The sequence below is a fragment of the Anomaloglossus baeobatrachus genome, chromosome 10 (genome assembly GCF_048569485.1).
Source record: "Anomaloglossus baeobatrachus isolate aAnoBae1 chromosome 10, aAnoBae1.hap1, whole genome shotgun sequence".
Taxonomy (NCBI): Eukaryota; Metazoa; Chordata; class Amphibia; order Anura; family Aromobatidae; genus Anomaloglossus; species Anomaloglossus baeobatrachus.
Window position 1 is genome coordinate 51,931,628 of NC_134362.1, and position 24,780 is coordinate 51,956,407.

The 24,780-nt window shown below is 47.1% G+C and overlaps 1 protein-coding gene across 2 annotated transcripts in view; it reads left to right on the forward strand.

Moving 5' to 3' along the window:
- Positions 1-23,936, forward strand: part of MACROD1 (mono-ADP ribosylhydrolase 1) — a 1,024,390-nt gene extending 1,000,454 nt beyond the window's left edge. The window contains exons 10-11 of one of the 2 annotated variants that reach the window (XM_075326035.1): positions 8,337-8,367; positions 23,709-23,936. In XM_075326035.1, the coding sequence (XP_075182150.1) occupies positions 8,337-8,341 (5 nt within the window). In that variant the 3' untranslated portion in view covers positions 8,342-8,367; positions 23,709-23,936. The remainder of the gene's footprint in view (positions 1-8,336; positions 8,368-23,708) is intronic. The other variant, XM_075326034.1, reaches the window with a different exon arrangement.
- The last annotated feature ends 844 nt before the right edge of the window (positions 23,937-24,780 follow it).

A 24,780-nucleotide genomic window follows, 5' to 3' on the forward strand; every position in this document is an offset into this window, starting at 1 on the left:
ACGGATGTGTGCGCAGACCCATTGATTTTTAATGGGTCTGTGTATGTCAGTGATTCTGGTTTGTGCATAAACTACAACATACAGAATCACTGATGTGTGAAGGAGGCCTTAAAGGGAACCAACCACCAGGTTTTTGCCTTATAATCTTAAGGCAGTGCCATGATGGTGCTTGGATGCTGATTGAAATGATACATTTAGTTGAGAAATCCGAGGCTTGTATGCGGAATAATTCTTGTCCAAACGTCCGAAAATTGGTGCAGTGGCTTGAGCACCGGAGCGGGACTTTGCAGGTTGGGGCTTCTATAATGATTCCTCCCCTTACTGCCTGCTTCCCCTTTATTTACATTTCTCTCCTCTGCTGCAGCGATTAGCGCTATGTCCGGCACATGCGCAGTATTTTCAAGTATTTCTCTAACTCTTCAATAAAATGTTGCCAGAATCAGCACATATGCATACCACGATCTTTGGCTCCATTTTATTGAAGACACTGTACTAAGACGAATATGAGCGGGGGCAGATTGTTTTTTGTTTTTTTAGCAGCGCATGCGCAGACACCGCTCATAGTCATCTCTACGTGAAAATAGTACTGCACATGCACCGCCACGATCATACTCATCTCTACGTCAAAATAGTACTGCACATGGGCCGACACCTCTCATAGTCATCTCTACGTGAGAATAGTACTGCACATGGGCCGACGATGCTCATAGTCATCTCTACGTGAGAATAGTACTGCACATGGGGCGACGATGCTCATAGTCATCTCTACGTGAGAATAGTACTGCACATGGGGCGACGATGCTCATAGTCATCTCTACGTGAGAATAGTACTGCACATGGGCCGACGATGCTCATAGTCATCTCTACGTGAGAATAGTACTGCACATGGGCCGACGATGCTCATAGTCATCTCTACGTGAGAATAGTACTGCACATGGGCCGACACGCTCATAGTCATCTCTACGTGAGAATAGTACTGCACATGGGCCGACACGCTCATAGTCATCTCTAAGTGAGAATAGTACTGCACATGGGCCGACACGCTCATAGTCATCTCTACGTGAGAATAGTACTGCACATGGGCCGACACGCTCATAGTCATCTCTACGTGAGAATAGTACTGCACATGGGCCGACACGCTCATAGTCATCTCTACGTGAGAATAGTACTGCACATGGGCCGACACGCTCATAGTCATCTCTACGTGAGAATAGTACTGCACATGGGCCGACGATGCTCATAGTCATCTCTACGTGAGAATAGTACTGCACATGGGCCGACGATGCTCATAGTCATCTCTACGTGAGAATAGTACTGCACATGGGCCGACGATGCTCATAGTCATCTCTACGTGAGAATAGTACTGCACATGGGCCAACACGCTCATAGTCATCTCTACGTGAGAATAGTACTGCACATGGGCCGACGATGCTCATAGTCATCTCTACGTGAGAATAGTACTGCACATGGGCCAACACGCTCATAGTCATCTCTACGTGAGAATAGTACTGCACATGGGCCGACGATGCTCATAGTCATCTCTATGTGAGAATAGTACTGCACATGGGCCGACACCGCTCATAGTCATCTCTACGTGAGAATAGTACTGCACATGGGCCGACACCGCTCATAGTCATCTCTACGTGAGAATAGTACTGCACATGGGCCAAGACGCTCATAGTCATCTCTACGTGAGAATAGTACTGCACATGGGCCGACACCGCTCATAGTCATCTCTACGTGAGAATAGTACTGCACATGGGCCGACGATGCTCATAGTCATCTCTACGTGAGAATAGTACTGCACATGGGCCGACACGCTCATAGTCATCTCTACGTGAGAATAGTACTGCACATGGGCCGACGTCGCTCATAGTCATCTCTACGTGGAATAGTACTGCACATGGGCCGACACGCTCATAGTCATCTCTACGTGAGAATAGTACTGCACATGGGCCGACAATGCTCATAGTCATCTCTACGTGAGAATAGTACTGCACATGGGCCGACGATGCTCATAGTCATCTCTACGTGAGAATAGTACTGCACATGGGCCGACACCGCTCATAGTCATCTCTACGTGAGAATAGTACTGCACATGGGCCGACGATGCTCATAGTCATCTCTACGTGAGAATAGTACTGCACATGGGCCGACGTCGCTCATAGTCATCTCTACGTGAGAATAGTACTGCACATGGGCCGACACGCTCATAGTCATCTCTACGTGAGAATAGTACTGCACATGGGCCGACACCGCTCATAGTCATCTCTACGTGAGAATAGTACTGCACATGGGCCGACGATGCTCAGTCATCTCTACGTGAGAATAGTACTGCACATGGGCCGACGATGCTCATAGTCATCTCTACGTGAGAATAGTACTGCACATGGGCCGACACGCTCATAGTCATCTCTACGTGAGAATAGTACTGCACATGGGCCGACAATGCTCATAGTCATCTCTACGTGAGAATAGTACTGCACATGGGCCGACGATGCTCATAGTCATCTCTACGTGAGAATAGTACTGCACATGGGCCGACACCGCTCATAGTCATCTCTACGTGAGAATAGTACTGCACATGGGCCGACACGCTCATAGTCATCTCTACGTGAGAATAGTACTGCACATGGGCCGACACGCTCATAGTCATCTCTACGTGAGAATAGTACTGCACATGGGCCGACGTCGCTCATAGTCATCTCTACGTGGAATAGTACTGCACATGGGCCGACACGCTCATAGTCATCTCTACGTGAGAATAGTACTGCACATGGGCCGACAATGCTCATAGTCATCTCTACGTGAGAATAGTACTGCACATGGGCCGACGATGCTCATAGTCATCTCTACGTGAGAATAGTACTGCACATGGGCCGACACCGCTCATAGTCATCTCTACGTGAGAATAGTACTGCACATGGGCCGACACGCTCATAGTCATCTCTACGTGAGAATAATACTGCACATGGGCCGACACGCTCATAGTCATCTCTACGTGAGAATAGTACTGCACATGGGCCGACACCGCTCATAGTCATCTCTACGTGAGAATAGTACTGCACATGGGCCGACGATGCTCATAGTCATCTCTACGTGAGAATACTACTGCACATGGGCCGACACCGCTCATAGTCATCTCTACGTGAGAATAGTACTTTACATGCACCGCCACGATCATAGTCATCTTTACGTGAAAATAGTACTGCACATGGGCCGACGATGCTCATAGTCATCTCTACGTGAGAATAGTACTGCATATGGGCCGACACGCTCATAGTCATCTCTACGTGAGAATAGTACTGCACATGCGCCGACGTCGCTCATAGTCATCTCTACGTGAGAATAGTACTGCACATGGGCCGACGATGCTCATAGTCATCTCTACGTGAGAATAGTACTGCACATGGACCGACGATGCTCATAGTCATCTCTACGTGAGAATAGTACTGCACATGGGCCGACACGCTCATAGTCATCTCTACGTGAGAATAGTACTGCACATGGGCCGACACGCTCATAGTCATCTCTACGTAAGAATAGTACTGCACATGGGCCGACACCGCTCATAGTCATCTCTACGTGAGAATAGTACTGCACATGGGCCGACGATGCTCATAGTCATCTTTACAGTGTCCTCAGTAAAATGGCACCAGAGATCGCAGTACGCACATGCTCTAATTCTGGCGTCATTTTATTGCCGAGTTGGAGGAAAAACTTGAAAATAATACGGCGCATGTGCTAAAATGCTATTGATATTCCCTACAGGTTGCATTTAAATGGCCATATTTTGTGCAAAAATGAGTTTGGGTCCTATTTGCTGGAAGCTAGAAAGTTGCAAATAAAATGTCTCCCTGGGATCTAATCCTGCATGTGGCACAATTTATAAACATTGCATATATGACTGTGTGAACGCAGCTCAAGCCTATTTACAGCTCACCCACAAGGAATAGAATCACATAATATATATATATATATATATATATATATATATATATATATATATATATATATATATATATATAATGTATGTATGTATACAGTACAGACCAAAAGTTTGGACACACCTTCTCATCTCTAGAACAACTGTTAAGAGGAGACTTTGTGCAGCAGGCCTTCATGGTAAAATAGCTGCTAGGAAACCACTGCTAAGGACAGGCAACAAGCAGAAGAGACTTGTTTGGGCTAAAGAACACAAGGAATGGACATTAGACCAGTGGGAATCTGTGCTTTGGTCTGATGAGTCCAAATTTGAGATCTTTGGATCCAACCACCGTGTCTTTGTAGAAAAGGTGAACGGATGGACTCTACATGGCTGGTTCCCACCGTGAAGCATGGAGGAGGAGGTGTGATGGTGTGGGGGGGCTTTGCTGGTGACACTGTTGGAGATTTATTCAAAATTGAAGGCATACTGAACCAGCATGGCTACCACAGCATCTTGCAGCGACGTGCTATTCCATCCAGTTTGCGTTTAGTTGGACCATCATTTATTTTTCAACAGGACAATGACCCCAAACACACCTCCAGGCTGTGTAAGGGCTATTTGACTAAGAAGGAGAGTGATGGGGTGCTACGCCAGATGACCTGGCCTCCACAGTCACCAGACCTGAACCCAATCGAGATGGTTTGGGGTGAGCTGCACCGCAGAGTGAAGGCAAAAGGGCCAACAAGTGCTAAGCATCTCTGGGAACTCCTTCAAGACTGTTGGAAAACCATTTCTGGTGACTACCTCTTGAAGCTCATCAAGAGAATGCCAAGATTGTGCAAAGCAGTAATCAGAGCAAAAGGTGGCTACTTTGAAGAACCTAGAATATAAGACATATTTTCAGTTGTTTCACACTTTGTTAAGTATTTCATTCCACATGTGTTAATTCATAGTTTTGATGCCTTCAATGTGAATCTACAATTTTCAGAGTCCTGAAAATAAAGAAAACTCTTTGAATGAGAAGGTGCGTCCAAACGTTTGGTCTGTACTGTGTATATAGATATATTTTTTTTTAATAGATAATCTAGATAATATTATATATATATATATATATAATGTGTTTTAATAGGTAATATAGATAATAATATATGTATATATTATTTATATACAGTGTGTGTATGTATATATATATATATATATATATATATATATATATATATATATATATATATATACACGTATATACTGTATATATACACACACACATTATACATATATAAATATATATACATATATACACATTATACATATATATTATACATTATACATATATATAGTATACCATTTTATATATATATATATATATTTTACATATATCTATACAGTAAATATATCAATATATTATATATATATATTTCTTTTTAATAAATATATATATATATATATATATATATATATATATATATATATATATATATATATATATATATATATATATATATATAAAATCTGGAAATGCACTTAAATCTTTGGATTGACAGGTGATATCCCCAAAAAATGTTGACTAAATAATAATTGGTAGGATGTTTATTGTTAATGGTATGTATATTAAAATTAAAAACCTATAATAAAAATGTATCTTATTAAAAAAAAATAATTGCTAAATGCAATAAGACTATGAAACGCTACTGAGGCAGTAAATACAGTAAGCAGAGGAAAAGTCAAGACACCTGCCCCTCGGGGCCAGAGCTGTTGGTAGCTGTTGTGGGGCCATGTTCCCAGGGATTTGTGTTCCTTCTCGCTGCCATGACTCCCTCTCCATACGTGCACTTCATTATACAGCCGCAATTCCCATCTGACTCCGTCTTGCATATAAAAACAGGAAGAAATGGAACTGCAAACTGAAGAATACACAGTCCAGCATTTCCTCATAATTGAATTAATTCATCACATATTAGTAAAACCCAGGAAGGATTCTTTTGATTTTTTTTTTTTCTTCCTAAGGCAAAATTGACAGTGAGTTAATTAAACTTTAAGAATCTGCAGCATCTTAAAGTTGACTCTTTTCAAGAGTTAAATAGACTGTGGTGCATTCAGAGCTGCCATTCACTGGAAGAAACAGTATGATTTTGATTTCAATAATAAATGAGAAAGTATATCAACAAAACTGCTGGCGGGGACAGTCTGGATGTGGCAGCTTCTCGTGTAAAATATGAATTTATCTTTACATTTCATCAGGCTACTTTATACAGACTGCCACAAGATTGAAAGCTTTAAAAGACTCAATACTGAATAAAATGATGAGAGGGTTCCAAAACAAACCTCCCCTCCCAAAGTAACGAAAAATGTTCTTGGCGCTGATTTTCATGGATAAATATAGGTTTACTTTAGTTTTATGAAAAACCTGTACCGGAGCTCATTTGTGGAGGGGCAGTTTTTGGGCCCCCCACTGTCATTAGTCGCTCATTGAAAGGCAATAAAAAAGATCAGATATCATAAAACCCATTAAATAAAATAATAAACCTGTCAATCACACATTGCTTCATAACTAGTATGAGAAAAAATTACAATATTCAATTTTTCACAGCTTTCCATGGAAATATATTGTTATCAGGATGCATTTTCCGAATTACGCTCACATGGGGAAGCAAGTATCGATTGATAAACAGATTTTCAGGATATCAGTCAAAGTCACCTGTCGATCAGTGCTGGAGTAGGGTTACAGCCATCGCTCTCAGTTCAGTGAACGCTGGCTGTAATTGTTTCAGGCATGCCTTCATAACTGAAAGCTGGTAGCGGAGCCAGGTTGCAAGGCCCCATTCTCGCTATCTGTGGGTGTGGGGACCCATTCTCGCTATCAGTGGGTGTGGAGACCCATTCTCGGCACAGGTGTGGGACCCATTCTCGGTACGGGTGTGGAACCCATTCTAGACACGGGTATGGGACCCACTCTCTGTATCCATGGGTGTGGCACCCACTCTCGGTATCCATGGGTGTGGGACCCACTCTCTGTATCCATGGGTGTGGGACCCACTCTCGGTATCCATGGGTGTGGGACCCACTCTCGGTATCCATGGGTGCGGGACCCACTCTCGGTATCCATGGGTGCGGGACCCACTCTCGGTATCCATGGGTGCGGGACCCACTCTCGGTATCCATGGGTGCGGGACCCACTCTCGGTATCCATGGGTGCGGGACCCACTCTCGGTATCCATGGGTGCGGGACCCACTCTCGGTATCCTTGGGTGCGGGACCCATCCTCGGTATCCTTGGGTGCGGGACCCATCCTCGGTATCCTTGGGTGCGGGACCCATCCTCGGTATCCTTGGGTGCGGGTCCCATCCTCGGTATCCTTGGGTGCGGGTCCCATCCTCGGTATCCTTGGGTGCGGGACCCATCCTCGGTATCCTTGGGTGCGGGACCCATCCTCGGTATCCTTGGGTGCGGGACCCATCCTCTGTATCCTTGGGTGCGGGACCCATCCTCGGTATCCTTGGGTGTGGGACCCATCCTCGGTATCCTTGGGTGTGGGACCCACCCTCGGTATCCATGGGTGTGGGACCCACCCTCGGTATCCATGGGTGTGGGACCCACCCTCGGTATCCATGGGTGTGGGAGCCACCCTCGGTATCCATGGGTGTGGGACCCATTCTCGGTATTCTTGGGTGTGGGACCCATTGTCGGTGTGGGTGAGCGTGGGACCCATTGTCGGTGTGGGTGAGCGTAGGACCCATTGTCGGTATGGGTGAGCGTGGGACCCACTCTCTGTATTCTTGGGTGTCTCAGCATTTGGAACCCCAGTGATAAGAAACATAACCATATTGACCATTACATTAGCTACTGTTCAATATAACAGTTTTGGAGCTTCTATTTCAAGACCAGCTTTCATTACATCAACAACATTCCTCCGTATTGACAGCCTCAGGACCCCATAACAGTACCAGTTGTAATGGCTTATATCTGGGCCATCTACGGTGCCCCTCTAACAGCATAGTAATCTGTAATTCCTCAGAAGATGACATGTGAGTGTCCGGTATAGGGCAGATAATGAGCCACTTTCTTCTCCTAGAGCAGTGATTAGAGAAGGTTATTTGTCAGTCGGGAGCGGTCTGTGAGTCACTGGTACATGTAGATAGACTCCAGCTATATAGGAGACTTGGCTGCTTTGCCCGGAGTCTCCTGGAGAGACGAGGACTGTCTTGTGAGCATTGATTTATTCCATTAAGTGTCTGTCTCAGCTGCATGTGGAACGGGGAACCTTAGGGGAGGCAGATATTTTATTTATATGTTCTATCATCTAATGATCTCCTGGTACAGTAAATGCATGATAATGTCGTAAAGGTGGCTTACGCAGGGCAATGGTGGCATAATGGAGTTGCTCAAGTTATAACATTCTTTGTTTTTCCAGAGTAGCACAGAAGGCGCCCTCTATGTGCGGGGTAAGAAGCTGTGTGCAAATCGGAGACCGCTACCACCGCAATGTGTGCGCGGAATGCATCTAACAGCGGATCACTATTAACACACGATCCTGATACTATATACACATGTGCATGATACTATATAAACATGCATATATTCTGCTTCATGTATAGCTCAAACTAACTACTAAATTATATCAACCCTGAAAAAAATTCTAATCTTAGTATTACTCAGTGCAAGAACATTTTCCATGTGTGCACCTAGTATTAAAGGAACCTGTCACTTACTACATACGTGCAGTCCGGTTTGTGGATATCCTGAGCAAAATAAGGCCTAGCATAATTTTTCAGGATTTGGGGCGTATGCTTGAAATAATAAGCTCTACTCCAAAAATAATCCCTAGTTACACTTCAGTAAAAAAGTGTCCAGGCAACAGTAGGATTTTTGGAAAAAATTCAGGATAACTTGTATTTCATTCATTGGAATCCCTGGTGTTTGTATGTATAGGAGTCCAGTGGGCGGTTCTACTCAGTGATTGACAGCTATCTCAGCATGTTGTCATACAGGGAGGTGTCACTGTGTATGTAATGATGGGACAGGTGCCCCTAGGCTGGCCCTCAGACTTGTGTCCCTGCGCTGTCCCTTATCACGGAGGTAGGTTTGATGGTAACCAGTTCCGAGCCCCCAGCGTGACCCTAACTCCTGTCTGAGCCCTAATCTTACCCCCCTCTCCCACACCCTCGGGGTGGGCCGGAAAATACCAAGACAAAACCCCACAAAATGACACAGACAAGGGAGAACGGAAACTCATACACACTGCACTCAAAACCCACAGGAGAGACAATATGTGTACTGGGGAACAACGAAAAAGGGGAGGAAATAACGCACAACAGGTGAAAGCTCACACCACTCAGAAGTGCACACAGACTACCATAAACAGGAAAATTACCAAGACCGGGATCACTGAAGCTATCATCAGCACACACAGATAGGAAGCCATCCTTTCAATAAGGAGGAGACAGCTGTAGGAGGCAATTAGCAACCTGAGCTCTTATCTCCTGATCACCAGTCTGCAGGAATTTACTCCTTAGGGTAAGTTCACACAGTGCGTTTTTCGCGGCGTTTTTGCGCGTTTTTTCGGGTGCGTTTTTGGCCTCAAAACTGCATGACTTTGCTTCCCCAGCAAAGTCTGAGTTTTCATTTTTGCTGTCTGCACACAACTTTTTTTTTAAGTTGCGTTTTTTAACTTAAAAAAAAATGGACATGTCAATTCTTTCCTGCGTTTTTCTGCGTTTTCCCCCATGCAATGCATTGGAAAAATGCAGAAAAACGCAGAGATCAAAAACGCAGCAAAAAACGCACCAAATCGCGGTAAAAACGCGAATCAAAACTTCAGTAAGCAGCCCAGTAAGTGACACATCACTGGAATCAGGGTCTCTGCCCCTACATTATGCTGTTCTCAGATTAAGGTGTAAAAACCTAGTGACAGATTCCCTTTAAGAATTTATTTATTTTTTTTGCATGTGTTTCAAGATGACTTCTCTTTAGCTTTTTACTTACAGTGTGTGCATGGTTTGAAATACATGCCTGAAGGTATGCGGATGCAAAGCTCTCTGGTTTGTTCAATATTTTGGCCGTAAATAGTAACAGAAGCCAATTATTTATAGAATTTTCTGAATTTTTAAATGAAATATCTTAATCTACATCTATTAGAAACAATAAGTTGGGGTTTGCACATTGTGGCTGCGCAGCAGTGTGTCGATCGGTGTGGTTTTCTAATTGATTGATGCTCAAAGGTCTTTGATTGTCGAGGGCCATGTGGTTATGCAACAAAATGCTAATTTACCGCTTGCCTATTACCAATTAAACAACTTTTAGCTGCTGTCAATTTGAAAAGAACGTCAATGAGCAAGTCGGCGCAGCCTAAAAGTAATTGTTAAAAGTATACAGTGTGTCCAACCATATCCTGTCCACAGCCATTAACTTGAGAACGGCGGCAGCTATAGGCATAGAAGTGGTGTCTAGGTATAGTAAAGTAGCCATGCGCTACGCAATGAAACCACCTATAGCGCCACCTGGTGGAAAACAATGGAGTTAGCATTTTTATCTCAGAAACGGAACGAGATAGAGAAAAAAAAGTGAATGACAAAGTTGTAGGGCATCATCAATTCAATACGAATCGACACCTTGCATACAGAAATGCTATAATTACAACGTGTAAAAGTCACAAGGCTGCAGACGTGAAGAGATACCTCATAGAGACCTTCCTACAAGTCATTGGGTATGGTGGCTGTGTGGAGTGGCCTCCACGCTCACCTGACCTGACCCCATTGGACTTCTTTCTGTGAGGTAACATCAAACAGCAGGTGTATGCGACCCCTCCACCAACACTGCAGGACCTACGACGACGTATCACAGATGCTTGTGCAAATGTGCCACCTACCATATTGCACAACGTGCAAGCCACCATACCCAATGACTTGTAGGAAGGTCTCCATGAGGTACCGCTTCACGTCCGCAGCCTATATTTCCGTATGCAATGTGTCGATTCGTATTGAATTGATGATGCGCTACAGCTTTGTAATTCACTTTTTTTCTCTGTCTCATTCCGTTTCTGAGATAAAAATGCTAACTCCGTTATTTTCCACCAGGTGGCGCTATAGGTGGTTTCATTGCGTAGCGCATGGCTACTTTACTATACCTAGACAACACTTCTATGCCTGTAGCTGCCGCCGTTCTCAAGTTAATGGCAGTGGACAGGATATGGGTGGGGACACTGTATAGTTGAGTGCAATCAGTCCATATACTCCACTGTGCTGTAGCAGTGGAGCAGAGATGCTGACCTGATGATCCAAGGTCTTTACCTGGGGCAACATTATGGGGGAACATGTCCACCAGATTTTAATAGATATCTTATTCTTGATGAAGCTAGTGTACTTACTTTGAAAATCCAGGTCAGAAAGGCTGTGTAATGCTGAAATTAAATTGAACATTTTAAGTCTTGCTTCAGACTGAGAAAGTAAATTAATCCAAGTGCATTCAGCCTCCACCTACCCGCTGAGTGCGGCTTGTCCAGTGCAGTGTGAGATCTCAGCAGCAACAGGGAAGAGGGACACTGAGGAGTTGTCCATGAGGCTAAGTGGGATTTACTAATTAAGATTTACTTTTAAAAAAAAGATTATTAAGCCATAGTGACTTGGATTATCAAAATATTCTAAGCACCTTGTAATGTGAATACATCTAAAAGGTGCACCTCTCACATTTGCAAAGTATGTGTGTCTGTTACAACAAGCAAAATATAGCATTTTTTGGTCTATAAATTATTTATTTATTTTTTTTAATTATTTTTTTTTTTAAAATACCGTTACATACTATTATATCCAGTTCCAATGGTCACTAATGTTTAATAGCTCAGTTCCAGCACATGGGTCATCCTGTACATGGATGGGGAAGTGATTCCTATTGTGAAGGCCACCCATTAAAAATCAGTTTAGTAACCGTGAGCAGAATTCTGTCAGATTCATAGAAAATCACCCCAAAATTACCCAATATGCCTCTATGTAAATTGGGGATACACGGAGGTAAAGGTGTTGGCTCACGTAGCTCGTATTCAGAGGTGATTTTGTACAGCAGTTATGTGCACTGCATAACGTCACCACTAGTGATGGGCAGACCCGGACTATAAAAGTCAGATTCCGCACGGCATCAAAAGAACCCGAGCGCTGACCCCGGGATCTGAGTTCTCTGGTTACTCTGGGTAACTATCCGGATCTGACAACTTGGGTAATAAAAAAAATATATATAAATGAAAAATAAAGATAAAATGGGAAAGCAGGCGTGTCATACTTACCAAGTCTTCCGCGTGGCTGTAACACTACTTCCGGGGCTGCTCATTATCTTTCATACATATTCACTGCTTCCCCCACCTACCGGCAGTTCTGGTGTCTCTGGTTGCAGTCAGACGCACCTCCACCTGTGTGACAGGTTGTCTGACTGCTTTCAATCATAGGCACTGTGTGTGTGTGTGTCTATATTGGGGTAAAAACTATAAATTAAAGAATTGGCATAGGGTCCCCCATATTAGGATACTCAGCACAGCTAAAGCATATGGCTACAGGCTACAGCCCCCAGCCATGCGCTTATCTTGGCTGTGTATCAAAATAGGAGGAACTGCATGTGGCTTTTTTTCTAATTATTTAAATCATTGAAAAAAAAAAACCACGTGCGGTCCCCCCCAATTTTGAAACCCAGCCATGATAAAGCCGACAGCTGGGGGCTGGTATTCTCAGACTGGAGAGACCCATGCTTATTGGGCCCACCCAGCCTAAAAATAGCAGCCTGAGCTACAGTAGGTATCATAATTTGAGGGGACCATACACCAATTTTTTTTATTTATTTTTAAACAAATATAGACACACAGATAGCGTCTCTGATTGAAAGCAGTCAGACACTGTCACACAAGGAGGGGGCGCATTTGACTGCAACCGATCAGAGATGCCGGGACTGCCAGTGGGTGGGGGAAGCAGTGCATATGTATGAAGGATAATAAGCAGCCCTGGAAGTAGTGTTACAGCCGTGTGGAGAAGTATGAAGCACTTGTTCCAATCCCCCCTATCCCTTCTACCACCATTTGTAAGCTTTTGATGTGGGTCCCCATAGACTTATATGGGGACCGGTGTCCGGCCAGATATCTGGGATCAATTGCCGGCCCAAACCATATATTTATTTTTTTTTTATTTATTTATTTTTTTTTTAAATCCTGGTTGGACTTGCCGATCTCAGGTATCTGCGAATCTGTCCATCACCACTGCTGCTGGTTAGCAAAAATCAGTGCAGCGGTGGAAGGTGAATTTCATACCTGGCGAGTATTACTGTGATGTTATTTTAAAAAGACATACAATCCAGAGTAAACAGTAACATTTTAAATCAAATAACCCCTTTAAGAAGAAAATGCTAATATTTACTGCAATAATATTAGGACATAACATTACCAGCAATGACAGATGTAGAACATTACATTGGGTCAGTATAATGTAGTAAGACCAGTGAAAAAGGCATTGCAAAGCTTCATTCACACATAAGCATGCAGAAACATGGGCCTCAGTGTGTACGAAACGTATAAATGTTTAATTTGCATTCACAACTGTATGGATTTTTTCCTATTTAATGATTTGTCAATGTCACGGTTTCATCCATGTAAGGCCTTATACATACTCATTCCCTTCAGTGCTCCTTGCTTGGTGCATTCTTGCTTGGTGCATTCTTGCTTACAAGCTGAAGAATTCGCTCAGATACAAATACAGACACGCACACAAATCAAAATAGAGGTGATTCTTTATTGTAGACTTAGGGCTTTGTTCACATCTGCGTACGGGCTTCCGTTTGTAATGGAAGCTACAGATATAACGTGACATTTATCAGTGGCATTCACTAGCCTCCATTGACTTGTCATAAGAATATTAGTGAGTGCTGCATGAAACATGACCCTGGAATTGCTGACTCCGGTCTTCCTCCCGTCTCCTTCCCCCATTTCCATTCTTATCTAAAATGACTACGCAGACACCGAATATCTTTGGATAATTCTGGCCATAGCAGCCATTTTATTAACATAAATACATAACCAATAAAATTGCAATATGGTAAGGTCCTTGAAGCTACAACCCTGGTGATCCCCATAAACCGAACCATAAAACCAACTTGCTCCCAGCCGTTACCCACACTGGCTCAGGCGCACCAAACTGTAAGGGTATGTGCACACGTTGCGTACTAGCCCAGCACCGAAAAGGTGCGCTTCAGAGCGCAGCTGAAAAGCTCCGTTCTGAAGCGCATGGTGCCGGCGAGAACGTGCGCTCTGCCTGCAGCTCCTGCCATAGACAGAGCAGGAGCTGCCGGCAAAGCGCACGGAAGAAGTGACATGTCACTTCTTTTTGCGCAGCGCTTCGGCAGTAGCCGAAGCGCTGCGCTCTGAGACGCCACGTGCGCACGGCCCCTGCACAATCTCCATAGACTGTGCAGGGGACGCAGGACGCATGCAGTTACGCTGCGCTACAAAGCGCAGCGTAACTGCATGAATTTACGCAACGTGCGCACATAGCCTTAGGGTTAATCCTTCATTAACCCCAACACACCCACAGGGGCCCCGATATCCCCGTCGGGATTCCCCTCCAAATCACCAGGTGACCAGCAATTATGCCAATGAGGGGATCCACACCCGTATGGATTCCCCGAACAATTTTAAACCAACTTCAAGGACCCACCAATAACACGCCAATCAGCCACTACGACCCGATAAAACCCCCCCCCCCCCCCCCGGCTATCATATGATGCACACCCAGACATACCATAAATATCAGGGAGGGCGGGCGGGACTATTCCTTCAGCCAGGGGAGCGGGAAAGTGCCGCTCCTCCCCTTTGCCCACCCAATCCTTTCAAACGGGCTCGCTCCCCCTCCCCCCACCCATGACACCCTGACCTCCCCACCAATCAGGGGTCATGTAGGCCTCCGCAAATGCCCCGGGGGGGGAGGGGGGGGCAATGCTCCGTCCTCTCTTGACCCTGGAATTGCTGACTCCGGTCTTCCTCCCGTCTCCTTCCCCCATTTCCATTCTTATCTAAAATGACTACGCAGACACCGAATATCTTTGGATAATTCTGGCCATAGCAGCCATTTTATTAACATAAATACATAACCAATAAAATTGCAATATGGTAAGGTCCTTGAAGCTACAACCCTGGTGATCCCCATAAACCGAACCATAAAACCAACTTGCTCCCAGCCGTTACCCACACTGGCTCAGGCGCACCAAACTGTAAGGGTTAATCCTTCATTAACCCCAACACACCCACAGGGGCCCCGATATCCCCGTCGGGATTCCCCTCCAAATCACCAGGTGACCAGCAATTATGCCAATGAGGGGATCCACACCCGTATGGATTCCCCAAACAATTTTAAACCAACTTCAAGGACCCACCAATAACACGCCACAACGAAGGCACCTTGATAACCTTCAAGTGCCTGAGACCCCCCTCAACCTCAGGGCCCTTTCAATACCTCCCTGCAAGCCGAGGGTCCACAAATCGATCCCTACCGCATTTAAGTGTACCACGTCCGCCAACCAAAATTCCTCCTCCGTCCTTTCCAACTCCACATGCCGGATACAAACACCCCCATTCCGACTAACAAACTTTGAAATCGCCCTATTAACCTTCGCCCGCGCCTTGTTCAGCCTCTCAACAGACCGCGCTTTCCGCCAACTCCTTCTCGCCACCATCTCTGACCAAACTACCGTAATCCCTGGAAAAGACACCCATAGCCGCAACAAGTCGTGCTTGATGTCTTTTATTAGGATTCTGAAAGGCCTTTCCCCTAGATCGTTCCCCCCAACGTGTAAGACCAACACGTCAGGAGGCCTGTCTAATCGGGCATATTTATGCACCTCTTGTAACACCCTGCTCCACCCTAACCCCCGAACCCCGAGCCATCGTACTAGAGCCACGTCCCTGGCGAAGTCTAACTGTCTCCCGTTCCTTCTCGCATCCGCTCGCCGGGCTCCCCAATACACGTAAGAATGGCCCAAGATCCAGACCAGCGGGGGGGAGGGAAGGGGTGTTTCTGCAATACAAAAGCACAAACAAACAACCATTTTAGTTCCTGAGACCCTCAAACGAAACGCCCACACCCCGGCCGCCCCCCCCCCCCCCCCATTCACCGTAAGAGTCCCCACTCAGTTTCCGACCATCGCCTGGGGGCGGACGTATAACTTAAAACGCCCCGACTTCCACCTACCAATCTGTTTAACCGTGTCTTCAGACAAAACGCACCTGGATGCTTCTGTTGCCGCCCCTATGCGAAAAGAATGCGATCCGAAAGACTTAGGATCTAACCCCAACGACTTCAGACACGCCCTGAAAACACTCACAAACTGATATCGTGATAAGAAAGACCCGTCGACATGACATAACAGCGGGCCGTCCCCCTTTTTACGAATCTGTTCAAAATTCTTGAAACACCTCAACGGGCACATATCCGATCCCCTAACCGCTCCCAAACACACTCGCTTCCCTGCCCCCCGTTGATCAGTTTTAGATTTTCTTATCCAAAATTCAATTCCCCTGTCCACCGCCATAATGTCACCACGACTCAAACCCCCGGGGGCCACCTTACTGGGAGATACCAATTCCCCAACCCGCAGGGCTCCAAAAAACGCCAAGGAAAACGCTAACCTAAACAAATGTTCCTCGAACGGAGATGTACAGACCTCCCCCAACACCCCACCCAGCCGTTCCAATAATCCAAATGACACTGGTCGTCTACCATCCAATAGCTTTCGTCCTCTTCGAAAACCCTTCAACGCCTGGACCACCAAAAAACACTTAGTTAAATCTCGTAACCCTCGTAACCGAAAACCAAATGCTAACCCCGCCATGAAACGATTTGCCTTCGCAACCGACCACCCTGCTACTGCCGCTTCCCCCAACTTTTCCAACAATATACCCAACTGATCCTCTTCAGAAAAATCCCCGCCCTGCAACCATTGCTCCCACAGCCCCCATGCTGCCTGATATGCTGTCCACGTGTTACCCGACAAGGACGCCCGAATTAGTGGTCCCGCTGCCCGAAGACCACGTTCCAAAGGTGTGCTGGGCACTCCAACCCGCTGGACTCTGCCTCTGGTGCGCAAACCCGGAACCGATCCCACTGAAAACGAGAGGGGGAATCAGCTATTAGGTTCTGAACACCTGGCACATGAGTCGCCGTAATACATGCGTTAATTTGCAGACAAACCAACACCAATTCCCGTAACACCCGAACGACCGGAGGAGAGGACGCCGAAAACTGATTAATCGCCAGCACCACCCCCATGTTGTCACAGTTAAAACGAATCTTTTTGTTTGCCAACTGGCCTCTCCAAAGATGAAGTGCCACCATTATTGGAAAAATTTCCAACAGCGCCACATTCTTTGTCAGGCCTTCAGCCGTCCAGTTGTCCGGCCACCGACCCACACACCACTGACCCTGGAAGAAAGCACCGAAACCTGAACTGCCCGCCGCATCCGTAAACAACTCCAAGTCAAAATTGTCCACTGCATCCTCCATTATCAGGGAACGACCGTTGTAGTGTTCCAAAAACTGTCCCCACACTGCTAAGTCCGCTTTGTGGTCTGCTGACAACCGAACGTAATGGTGCGGAGCAAGCACCCCCGCCGTTGCCCTGGCCAGTTGTCGCGAAAAAATCCGGCCCATTGGCATCACCCTACAAGCAAAGTTAAGTTTTCCCAGTAGGGACTGCACTTCCCTCAATTGCAGTTTCTTCACCCGCCGTGCCCTTGCCACCTCGTCCCTCATGGCCGCAACCTTGTCCTCAGGAAGCCGGACTTCCCAGGCCACTGAATCGATTACAATGCCCAGAAAACTTAAACTAGTAGTTGGTCCCACCGTTTTGTCAGGCGCCAGGGGGACCCCAAATCGGTCCGCAACCCACTCCATCGTTGCCAAAATCCCGGCACACTGAGCCGAATCGGCAGGACCTACACACAAAAAATCATCGAGGTAATGTACCAATGCTAACAAGCCTGAAACGTCCCGAACAACCCACTCCAAAAAGCAACTAAACGTTTCGAAAAATGCGCATGAGATTGAGCACCCCATGGGCAAACAGCGATCTACAAAATACGCCCCCTCCCAAAAGCAACCCAACAACCGGACACAATCTGCATGCACTGGCAAAAGCCGAAAAGCTGATTCAATATCCGTCTTAGCCATAAGTGCTCCCTTTCCACATTTTTTTACCCAGCTTGTGGCCTCATCAAATGACGTATAAACCACCGAACACAGTTCAGCCGGTATCCCGTCATTTACCGACCTACCTCTTGGGTAAGACAGATGGTGAATCAGCCGGAATTTTCCCGGCTCCTTTTTTGGCACCACCCCCAACGGCGAGACCACTAGATCAGGAAAAGGAGGGGCCTGGAACGGCCCCGCCATCCTCCCCAAAGCCACTTCCTTGCCTAATTTTTCGGCCACAACCCCCGAATGCTGGTAAGCTGACAAAAGGTTTTTCGTCGCCGCCGGCACATTAAAAGTGGGAGCTGGAATTCTGAAACCCTCCCCAAATCCCAACCGCAAAACTTCAGCTTTTTCCCTCTCAGGGTACCTATTTAGGTACGGAAGCATCGCGGCTAAGCTCACCGGCGTCAGACCCTTGGGTATGAGTGGTGCCGGGCTTGGATTTGCCTTTCTTAAAGCACTTTGCCGCTCCATGTGAGGTCCCATTACAATGGGTACAGAGGTGCTTAAAACGGCAGGTGGCCCCGAACTTGCATTGCCCCTCATTGAATTGCCAACACACGCCGGGCTTTTGCGAACCCCCCTGACCTTGCTGACTACCGGCACCCTGCGTTCCGGACTGGCCGGCAGATCCGGCCCCGCCCTGAAAGGGCTGGCCATATCTCGACGGCGCCATAACCCTTAACCACAACCCGATGTCCTTTTGGTCCCATCTAATAGAAGGTCGAACGGCCTTCCGCTGACGAAACTGTTCGTCATACCTAAGCCATGTCTGTCCCCCATACACCCTGTACGCCTCACCAATAGAGTCCATATAGCAAAACAAATGTGAACAGTTCTCCGGCGCCTTCTCGCCTATCACACTCGCCAAAATAGCAAAAGCCTGCAACCAATTAGTGAACGTCTGAGGGATCAAGCGCCATCGCCGCTTCTTCTCCTCTTCCTTCTTGCTCTCATCCTTTTTACCTTTGTCCAAATTAAATTTTGCCAACGGCAGCAGGGAGAAGATCTCTACGTATTCATCCTTCCATATCTTCTCCTTCACCTCCGTCTTAAGATGGGAACCCAAAGGACCCTCAAAACAGTCGAAAACCTCGCCCCGCGCCCGATCATCCAAATGAAGCCTGTCCTCCTTATTCTTTTCCGTCTGAACCGACACCGACACCGGGGAAGCAATACCCGCCACCGGCGTTTCACTAATGCCCAAGGGAGGCGGATTAATCCAAGCCCCCACTGGCCCTGAGTGTTCCCGTGCCCCCCCAATCCGCTCCAGCAACGTACGCACACAACCTATAAGCTCTACTACGTCCCCCCTTCCTGACACATATCCTCCACCCCCCGTGGGTATCCCCTGCCTAAACCCTGGGTGACCTACATCCCCCCTTGCGTTCTGTACCTGACAATACTGGGCAGACAAACAAGACATAGAACCATACTCACCGGGCTGCACGAGGGTAGCGGCCCCGTCAGCCGGACTACCAGACTCCCGACGTCCCTCCGGCTGCTCAGTAGACTCCCGGCTCCGCACCTCCGCATCGCCGCCGTTGGCCCCTGCTGCTGCAGGGCCGGAAGATCCCTCCAGGAGCTGATCCTGTGGCTGATGTCCGCCCCCCCAGCCGGCTGCCACAGGGGGCTGTCTGCGGTCCTCTGGATCCTGCCGACGCAGCTCCCACATTCCACTCCACGGGGCCCCCCCGGCATTCGGGGCCTCTGCTGATGAGGGCCCTGCACGCCAGGCCCGGTGCACTACAGATTCCAGCCGTCCCGATCCGCCCCCTCCGCTAGGGCCCGCCCCCTCATCCGACCTCCACCGCAGACAGGGCTCAGGGCGCTCGGCCGGCACATCACCAGAGCGCCCCGCCGCAGCTCCGACATCCACCGTTGACACAGTGGGAGCAGGCCCCGCCCCCAACTCCAGGAGAGGCCTGCTCTCCACCGCTGGACCCGGCCGCACTCTTGAATTCCTCCCAGACCGGGGCCTGCTGGACTTTTTTGCACATGGCGCCCGGCCTGGAGGGTCCCCGGAGGGGCTTCTCATGCGTCGCTGGGCCCGGGGAGTCACCTCAGGTGATAACCGCTCCGGCGGTCTGGATCTCCGGAGGCGCCGCTCACGTGGGGGGGGAGCCCCCACCGCCTCCCGACTCCCTCCGATGAGTCCCTGCACAGACGCCTGCAGCCAGCCTGGAGGATGGACGCCAGCTGCCGCTCGCAGCCGCTCCAGGATGTTTTCCACGGACTCCATTGCCGCAGGCAAGATGCCTGCGACTATTCCTTCAGCCAGGGGAGCGGGAAAGTGCCGCTCCTCCCCTTTGCCCACCCAATCCTTTCAAACGGGCTCGCTCCCCCTCCCCCCACCCATGACACCCTGACCTCCCCACCAATCAGGGGTCATGTAGGCCTCCGCAAATGCCCCGGGGGGGGGAGGGGGGGGGCAATGCTCCGTCCTCTCTTTCCTTCTTGCAAATGTGACGGAATTCGTGCTCAAAGTTTCAAACCTCACGGCAAATATGAACTATGTAGCGCCTACAATCAGGGTTGTGGAGTACGTAAGTTAAGCTTCCAAGTCCTCAACTTTTCCATACTCCCACTCTAAGGCATGAAAAATGGCTGTGTTGAAGGTGTGTATGGCCCATCCATATGCTGTGATTTTGGCACACTAGGGTATCACGGATAGCACACAGACAGCACCAACTTTTTACTCACCTGTCCCTTTTTAATCACGCCGCAGCTGCTTCCGGGTCTGCAGTGCAGTGAATATTCATGAGCATAGTGAGCGCCCCTGGAAGCAAGTGATAGGAGCGCCGAAGGCAGCAGAGCTGGAAACAGGTGAGTATAGAAAATAATTTTATTTCAAAGACACGTGTTTTCTCCGGGACGTGTCACACGGATCACATCACTGTGTGATCCATGTGACATCAATGCTGTCAGAGAAAAACTGACTTGTCTTCGTGCGGAACACACGGACACGTATATGCACCATACGGACACACGGTCCTTGTGAAATCACTGATGTGTGCGCGCACACACATTGATTTTAATGGGTCTGCGTATGTCAGTGTCTCTGGTACGTGTGGAAACGGACACCACACGTACCGGAATCACTGACATGTGAAAGGAGCTTAAGGCTATGTGCCCACGGGAGCTTGCTTCTGCGGATGTATCCACAGGTACGGCCACAGGTTTACCGCAGCTGCCAGCTATTTTTAGCTTAGGTAGCACAGCGGAATAGCTGCGGTAAACCTGCGGACTTTCATGCGATTTACCTGCGGACGTCCCGGCCTCTATCTCCATAGTGGAGGGTCGGGATTTCCGCAGGTAATAACTGCATGTCAATTATTCCTGCGGTATGTGTGGCTGCGGAACATCTGCAGCATATTCTGCATCCGCACATTCCGCAGCGTGGACACAAACACTCCCGATGTCCCATAGGATAACATGAGAAGTGTCTGTACTTGCTGAAACCTGCGGTTTTATCTGGAAAACCCAGATAAATCCACAGGTTTTCCGCGGCAAAATCCGCAGAAGCAAGCTCCCGTGGGCACATAGCCTAAGGCTGAGTTCACATGTCCAGTAATCTTCCGTTAGAACGGATCCGTTGGCGAAAAAAAGTTGTGCAAACACAACTTTTTTTGTCTGTTTTGAAAATATTGATTTTTGCAGGATTCATTTTTTTTTAACATGGGATTCCATGGAAAACGGATCCGGTATCGGATCGCTATTTATTTTCCATTTGAAACGGATCCAGTAAGCAAAAAAACAGATCCTTTACCAATGAAAGAAAAAATGGATTCCTATATAACAATTTGTTAACGGATCCATTTCCCATAAACTCCAATGTTAAAAAAACAGATCCTGCAAAAATCAATATTTTCAAAACGGACAAAAAGTGTCACAACTTTTTTTGCCAACGGATTCGTTCTAACTGATGATTACTGGACATGTGAACTCAGCCTTAGGCTATGTGCCCACGGGAGCTTGCTTCTGCGGATTTTGCCGCGGAAAACCTGTGGATTTATCTGGGTTTTCCAGATAAAACCGCAGGTTTCAGCAAGTACAGACACTTCTCATGTTATCCTATGGGACATCGGGAGTGTTTGTGTCCACGCTGCGGGATGTGCGGATGCAGAATATGCTGCAGATGTCCCGCAGCCACACATAACTGCATGTCAATTATTCCTGCGGTATTACCTGCGGAAATCCCGACCCTCCACTATGGAGATAGAGGCCGGGACGTCCGCAGGTAAATCGCATGAAAGTCCGCAGGTTTACCGCAGCTATTCCGCTGTGCTACCTAAGCTAAAAATAGCTGGCAGCTGCAGTAAACCTGCGGCCGTACCTGTGGATACCCGTGCTGCCCGTGGCGCACAACATCGCTAACACCCGTAACACGTACTTACCTGCCTAGCGACGTTGCTGTGGCCGGCGAACAGCTACCTTTCCATGGGGGCAGTTCGTGCGGCGTCACTAAGCGGCCACCCAATAGAAGCGGAGGGGCGAAGATGAGCGGCCGGAACATCCCACCCACCTACTCCCTTCCTCATTGCGGGTGGCCGCAGGTACGATGTAGTTCTTCGTTCCTGCGGTGTCACACGTAGCGATGTGTGCTGCCGCAGGAACGACGAACAACCTGCGTCCTGCAACAGCAACGATATTTGGGACACTTTGGCAAACTACCGTCTAGCTTTTTAATGTCTCTATGTCAGCATTGGGGTCCTCCTGAGTTTCCTGCCATAGCATTTCATTTCATTCAAATGTCGATAGTTTGTGCTGACACTGATGCCCCCTGAGCCTGCAGGACAGCTTGAATTTCTTTGGAATTTGATTGGGGCTGCTTATCCACCATCTGAACTATCCTGTGCTGCAACCTTTCATCAATTTTTCTCTGCCGACCAAGTCCAAAGAGATTAGCTACATTACCATGGGTTATAAACTTCATGGTTATGTTGAACACTGTGGACAAAGGAACATCAAGATCCCTGGAGATGTGCTTGTAACCTTGAGATTGTTGATATTTTGCAACAATTTTATTTCTCAAGTCATCGAACAGTTCTCTTCTCTTTCTGTTCTCCATGCTTAGTGTGGCACACAGACACACAATGCAAATATTAAGTCAACTTCTCCCCTTTTTATCTGGTCTCGGGTGTGATTTTCATATTGCCCACAGGTAAGTTTGAATGAGCATCACCTGCTTGAAACAGTTATTTATCCACAATTTTGGAAAGGAGCGAACAATTTTGTCTGGCCCATTTTTGGGGTTGTGTGTGAAATTGTCCAATTTCCCCTTTTTTTTGGTGTGGTTTCAGTATACACAATGGAAATAAATATGTACATAACAAAACACGTGTAATTGCAATCATTTTGTAGGAGAAATACTTCATTTTCTGGAACAATGTCAACACTTTTTCAAGCATGACTGTGAATGTGTGTGTGTGTGTGTGTGCGTGTTTAATTATATATATATTATATATATATATATATATATATATATATATATAATTATAATTTTTTTTTTTTTTTTGCAAAGCACAACATGAAAATACATATAACATTAATCTCTTTTTTTCTCCTTGCAGATTGGGCGGAGGTGTCCTGTAAACTATAGATTTGTGTGTGGAGACTGATCCAGGATAGAAGACTCCTCTCTCTTCTTCTCTCTATGTTGTGACATGCACACTTGTGTTTTTCTGCGATATCAATGAAATCAATGCCTTAATAGTGTGATTATTTACCCTAAACAAAAGGCAGCAAAAAGGATGGAAGTACCGCCCTAATCATTTCATTAAAAGCTGAGCTTAAAACCACTTATTGATCTGCTCATCCATTAATCTAAGACATCTACAGGGACGTCACAATAGGAACAGACAATGGCTGAGAATTCAACAGACACTCACATCATTCAGGAAAAGCATCAATATCAACAGATTAGCCATAACATACAGCATAAGTATGAGATTTATTGGGGAAATACTTTTGGAAAAATCAGTTACCATATTTATACCGGTCCACCCTGGGGAAATTGTGATTTAAATGACAAAATATGACCCCCGGATGGATTACAAAGTTTGTTCTGCAAAACAGCTAAGAGTAAAGCGGGCTTTACATGCTGCGATATCGTTCCCGATATCGCTAGTGTGGGTACCCGCCCCCATCTGTTGCGCGACACGGGCAAATCGCTGCCCGTGCCGCACAACATCGCCCGGACCCTTCACACTACTTACCTGCCCGTCGACGTCGCTGTGACCGGCAAACCGCCTCCTTTCTAAGGGGCGGTCCGTGCGGCGTCACAGCGACGTCACTGAGCGGCCGCCCAATAGAAGCGGAGGGGCGGAGATGAGCGGGACGTAACATCCCGCTCACCTCCTTCCTTCCGCATTGTGGCCGGGAGGCAGGTAAGGAGAGCTTCCTCGTTCCTGCGGTGTCACACGGAGCGATGTGTGCTGCCGCAGGAACGAGGAACACAACCTAGTTACTGCTGCAGTAACGATATATATACTACTTGGGATGCTCAGTGCACCCTTGGTGTGACCAAGCGTGCACCATTCCGCCCACGGCATGCCCTTCCTCACTCACATGAGATTGCCAGGATTTGTTTTCCTAGAAGGAATAGTGTTTGCTATTCTTGCTTATGCAAGCCAACATCTTCAA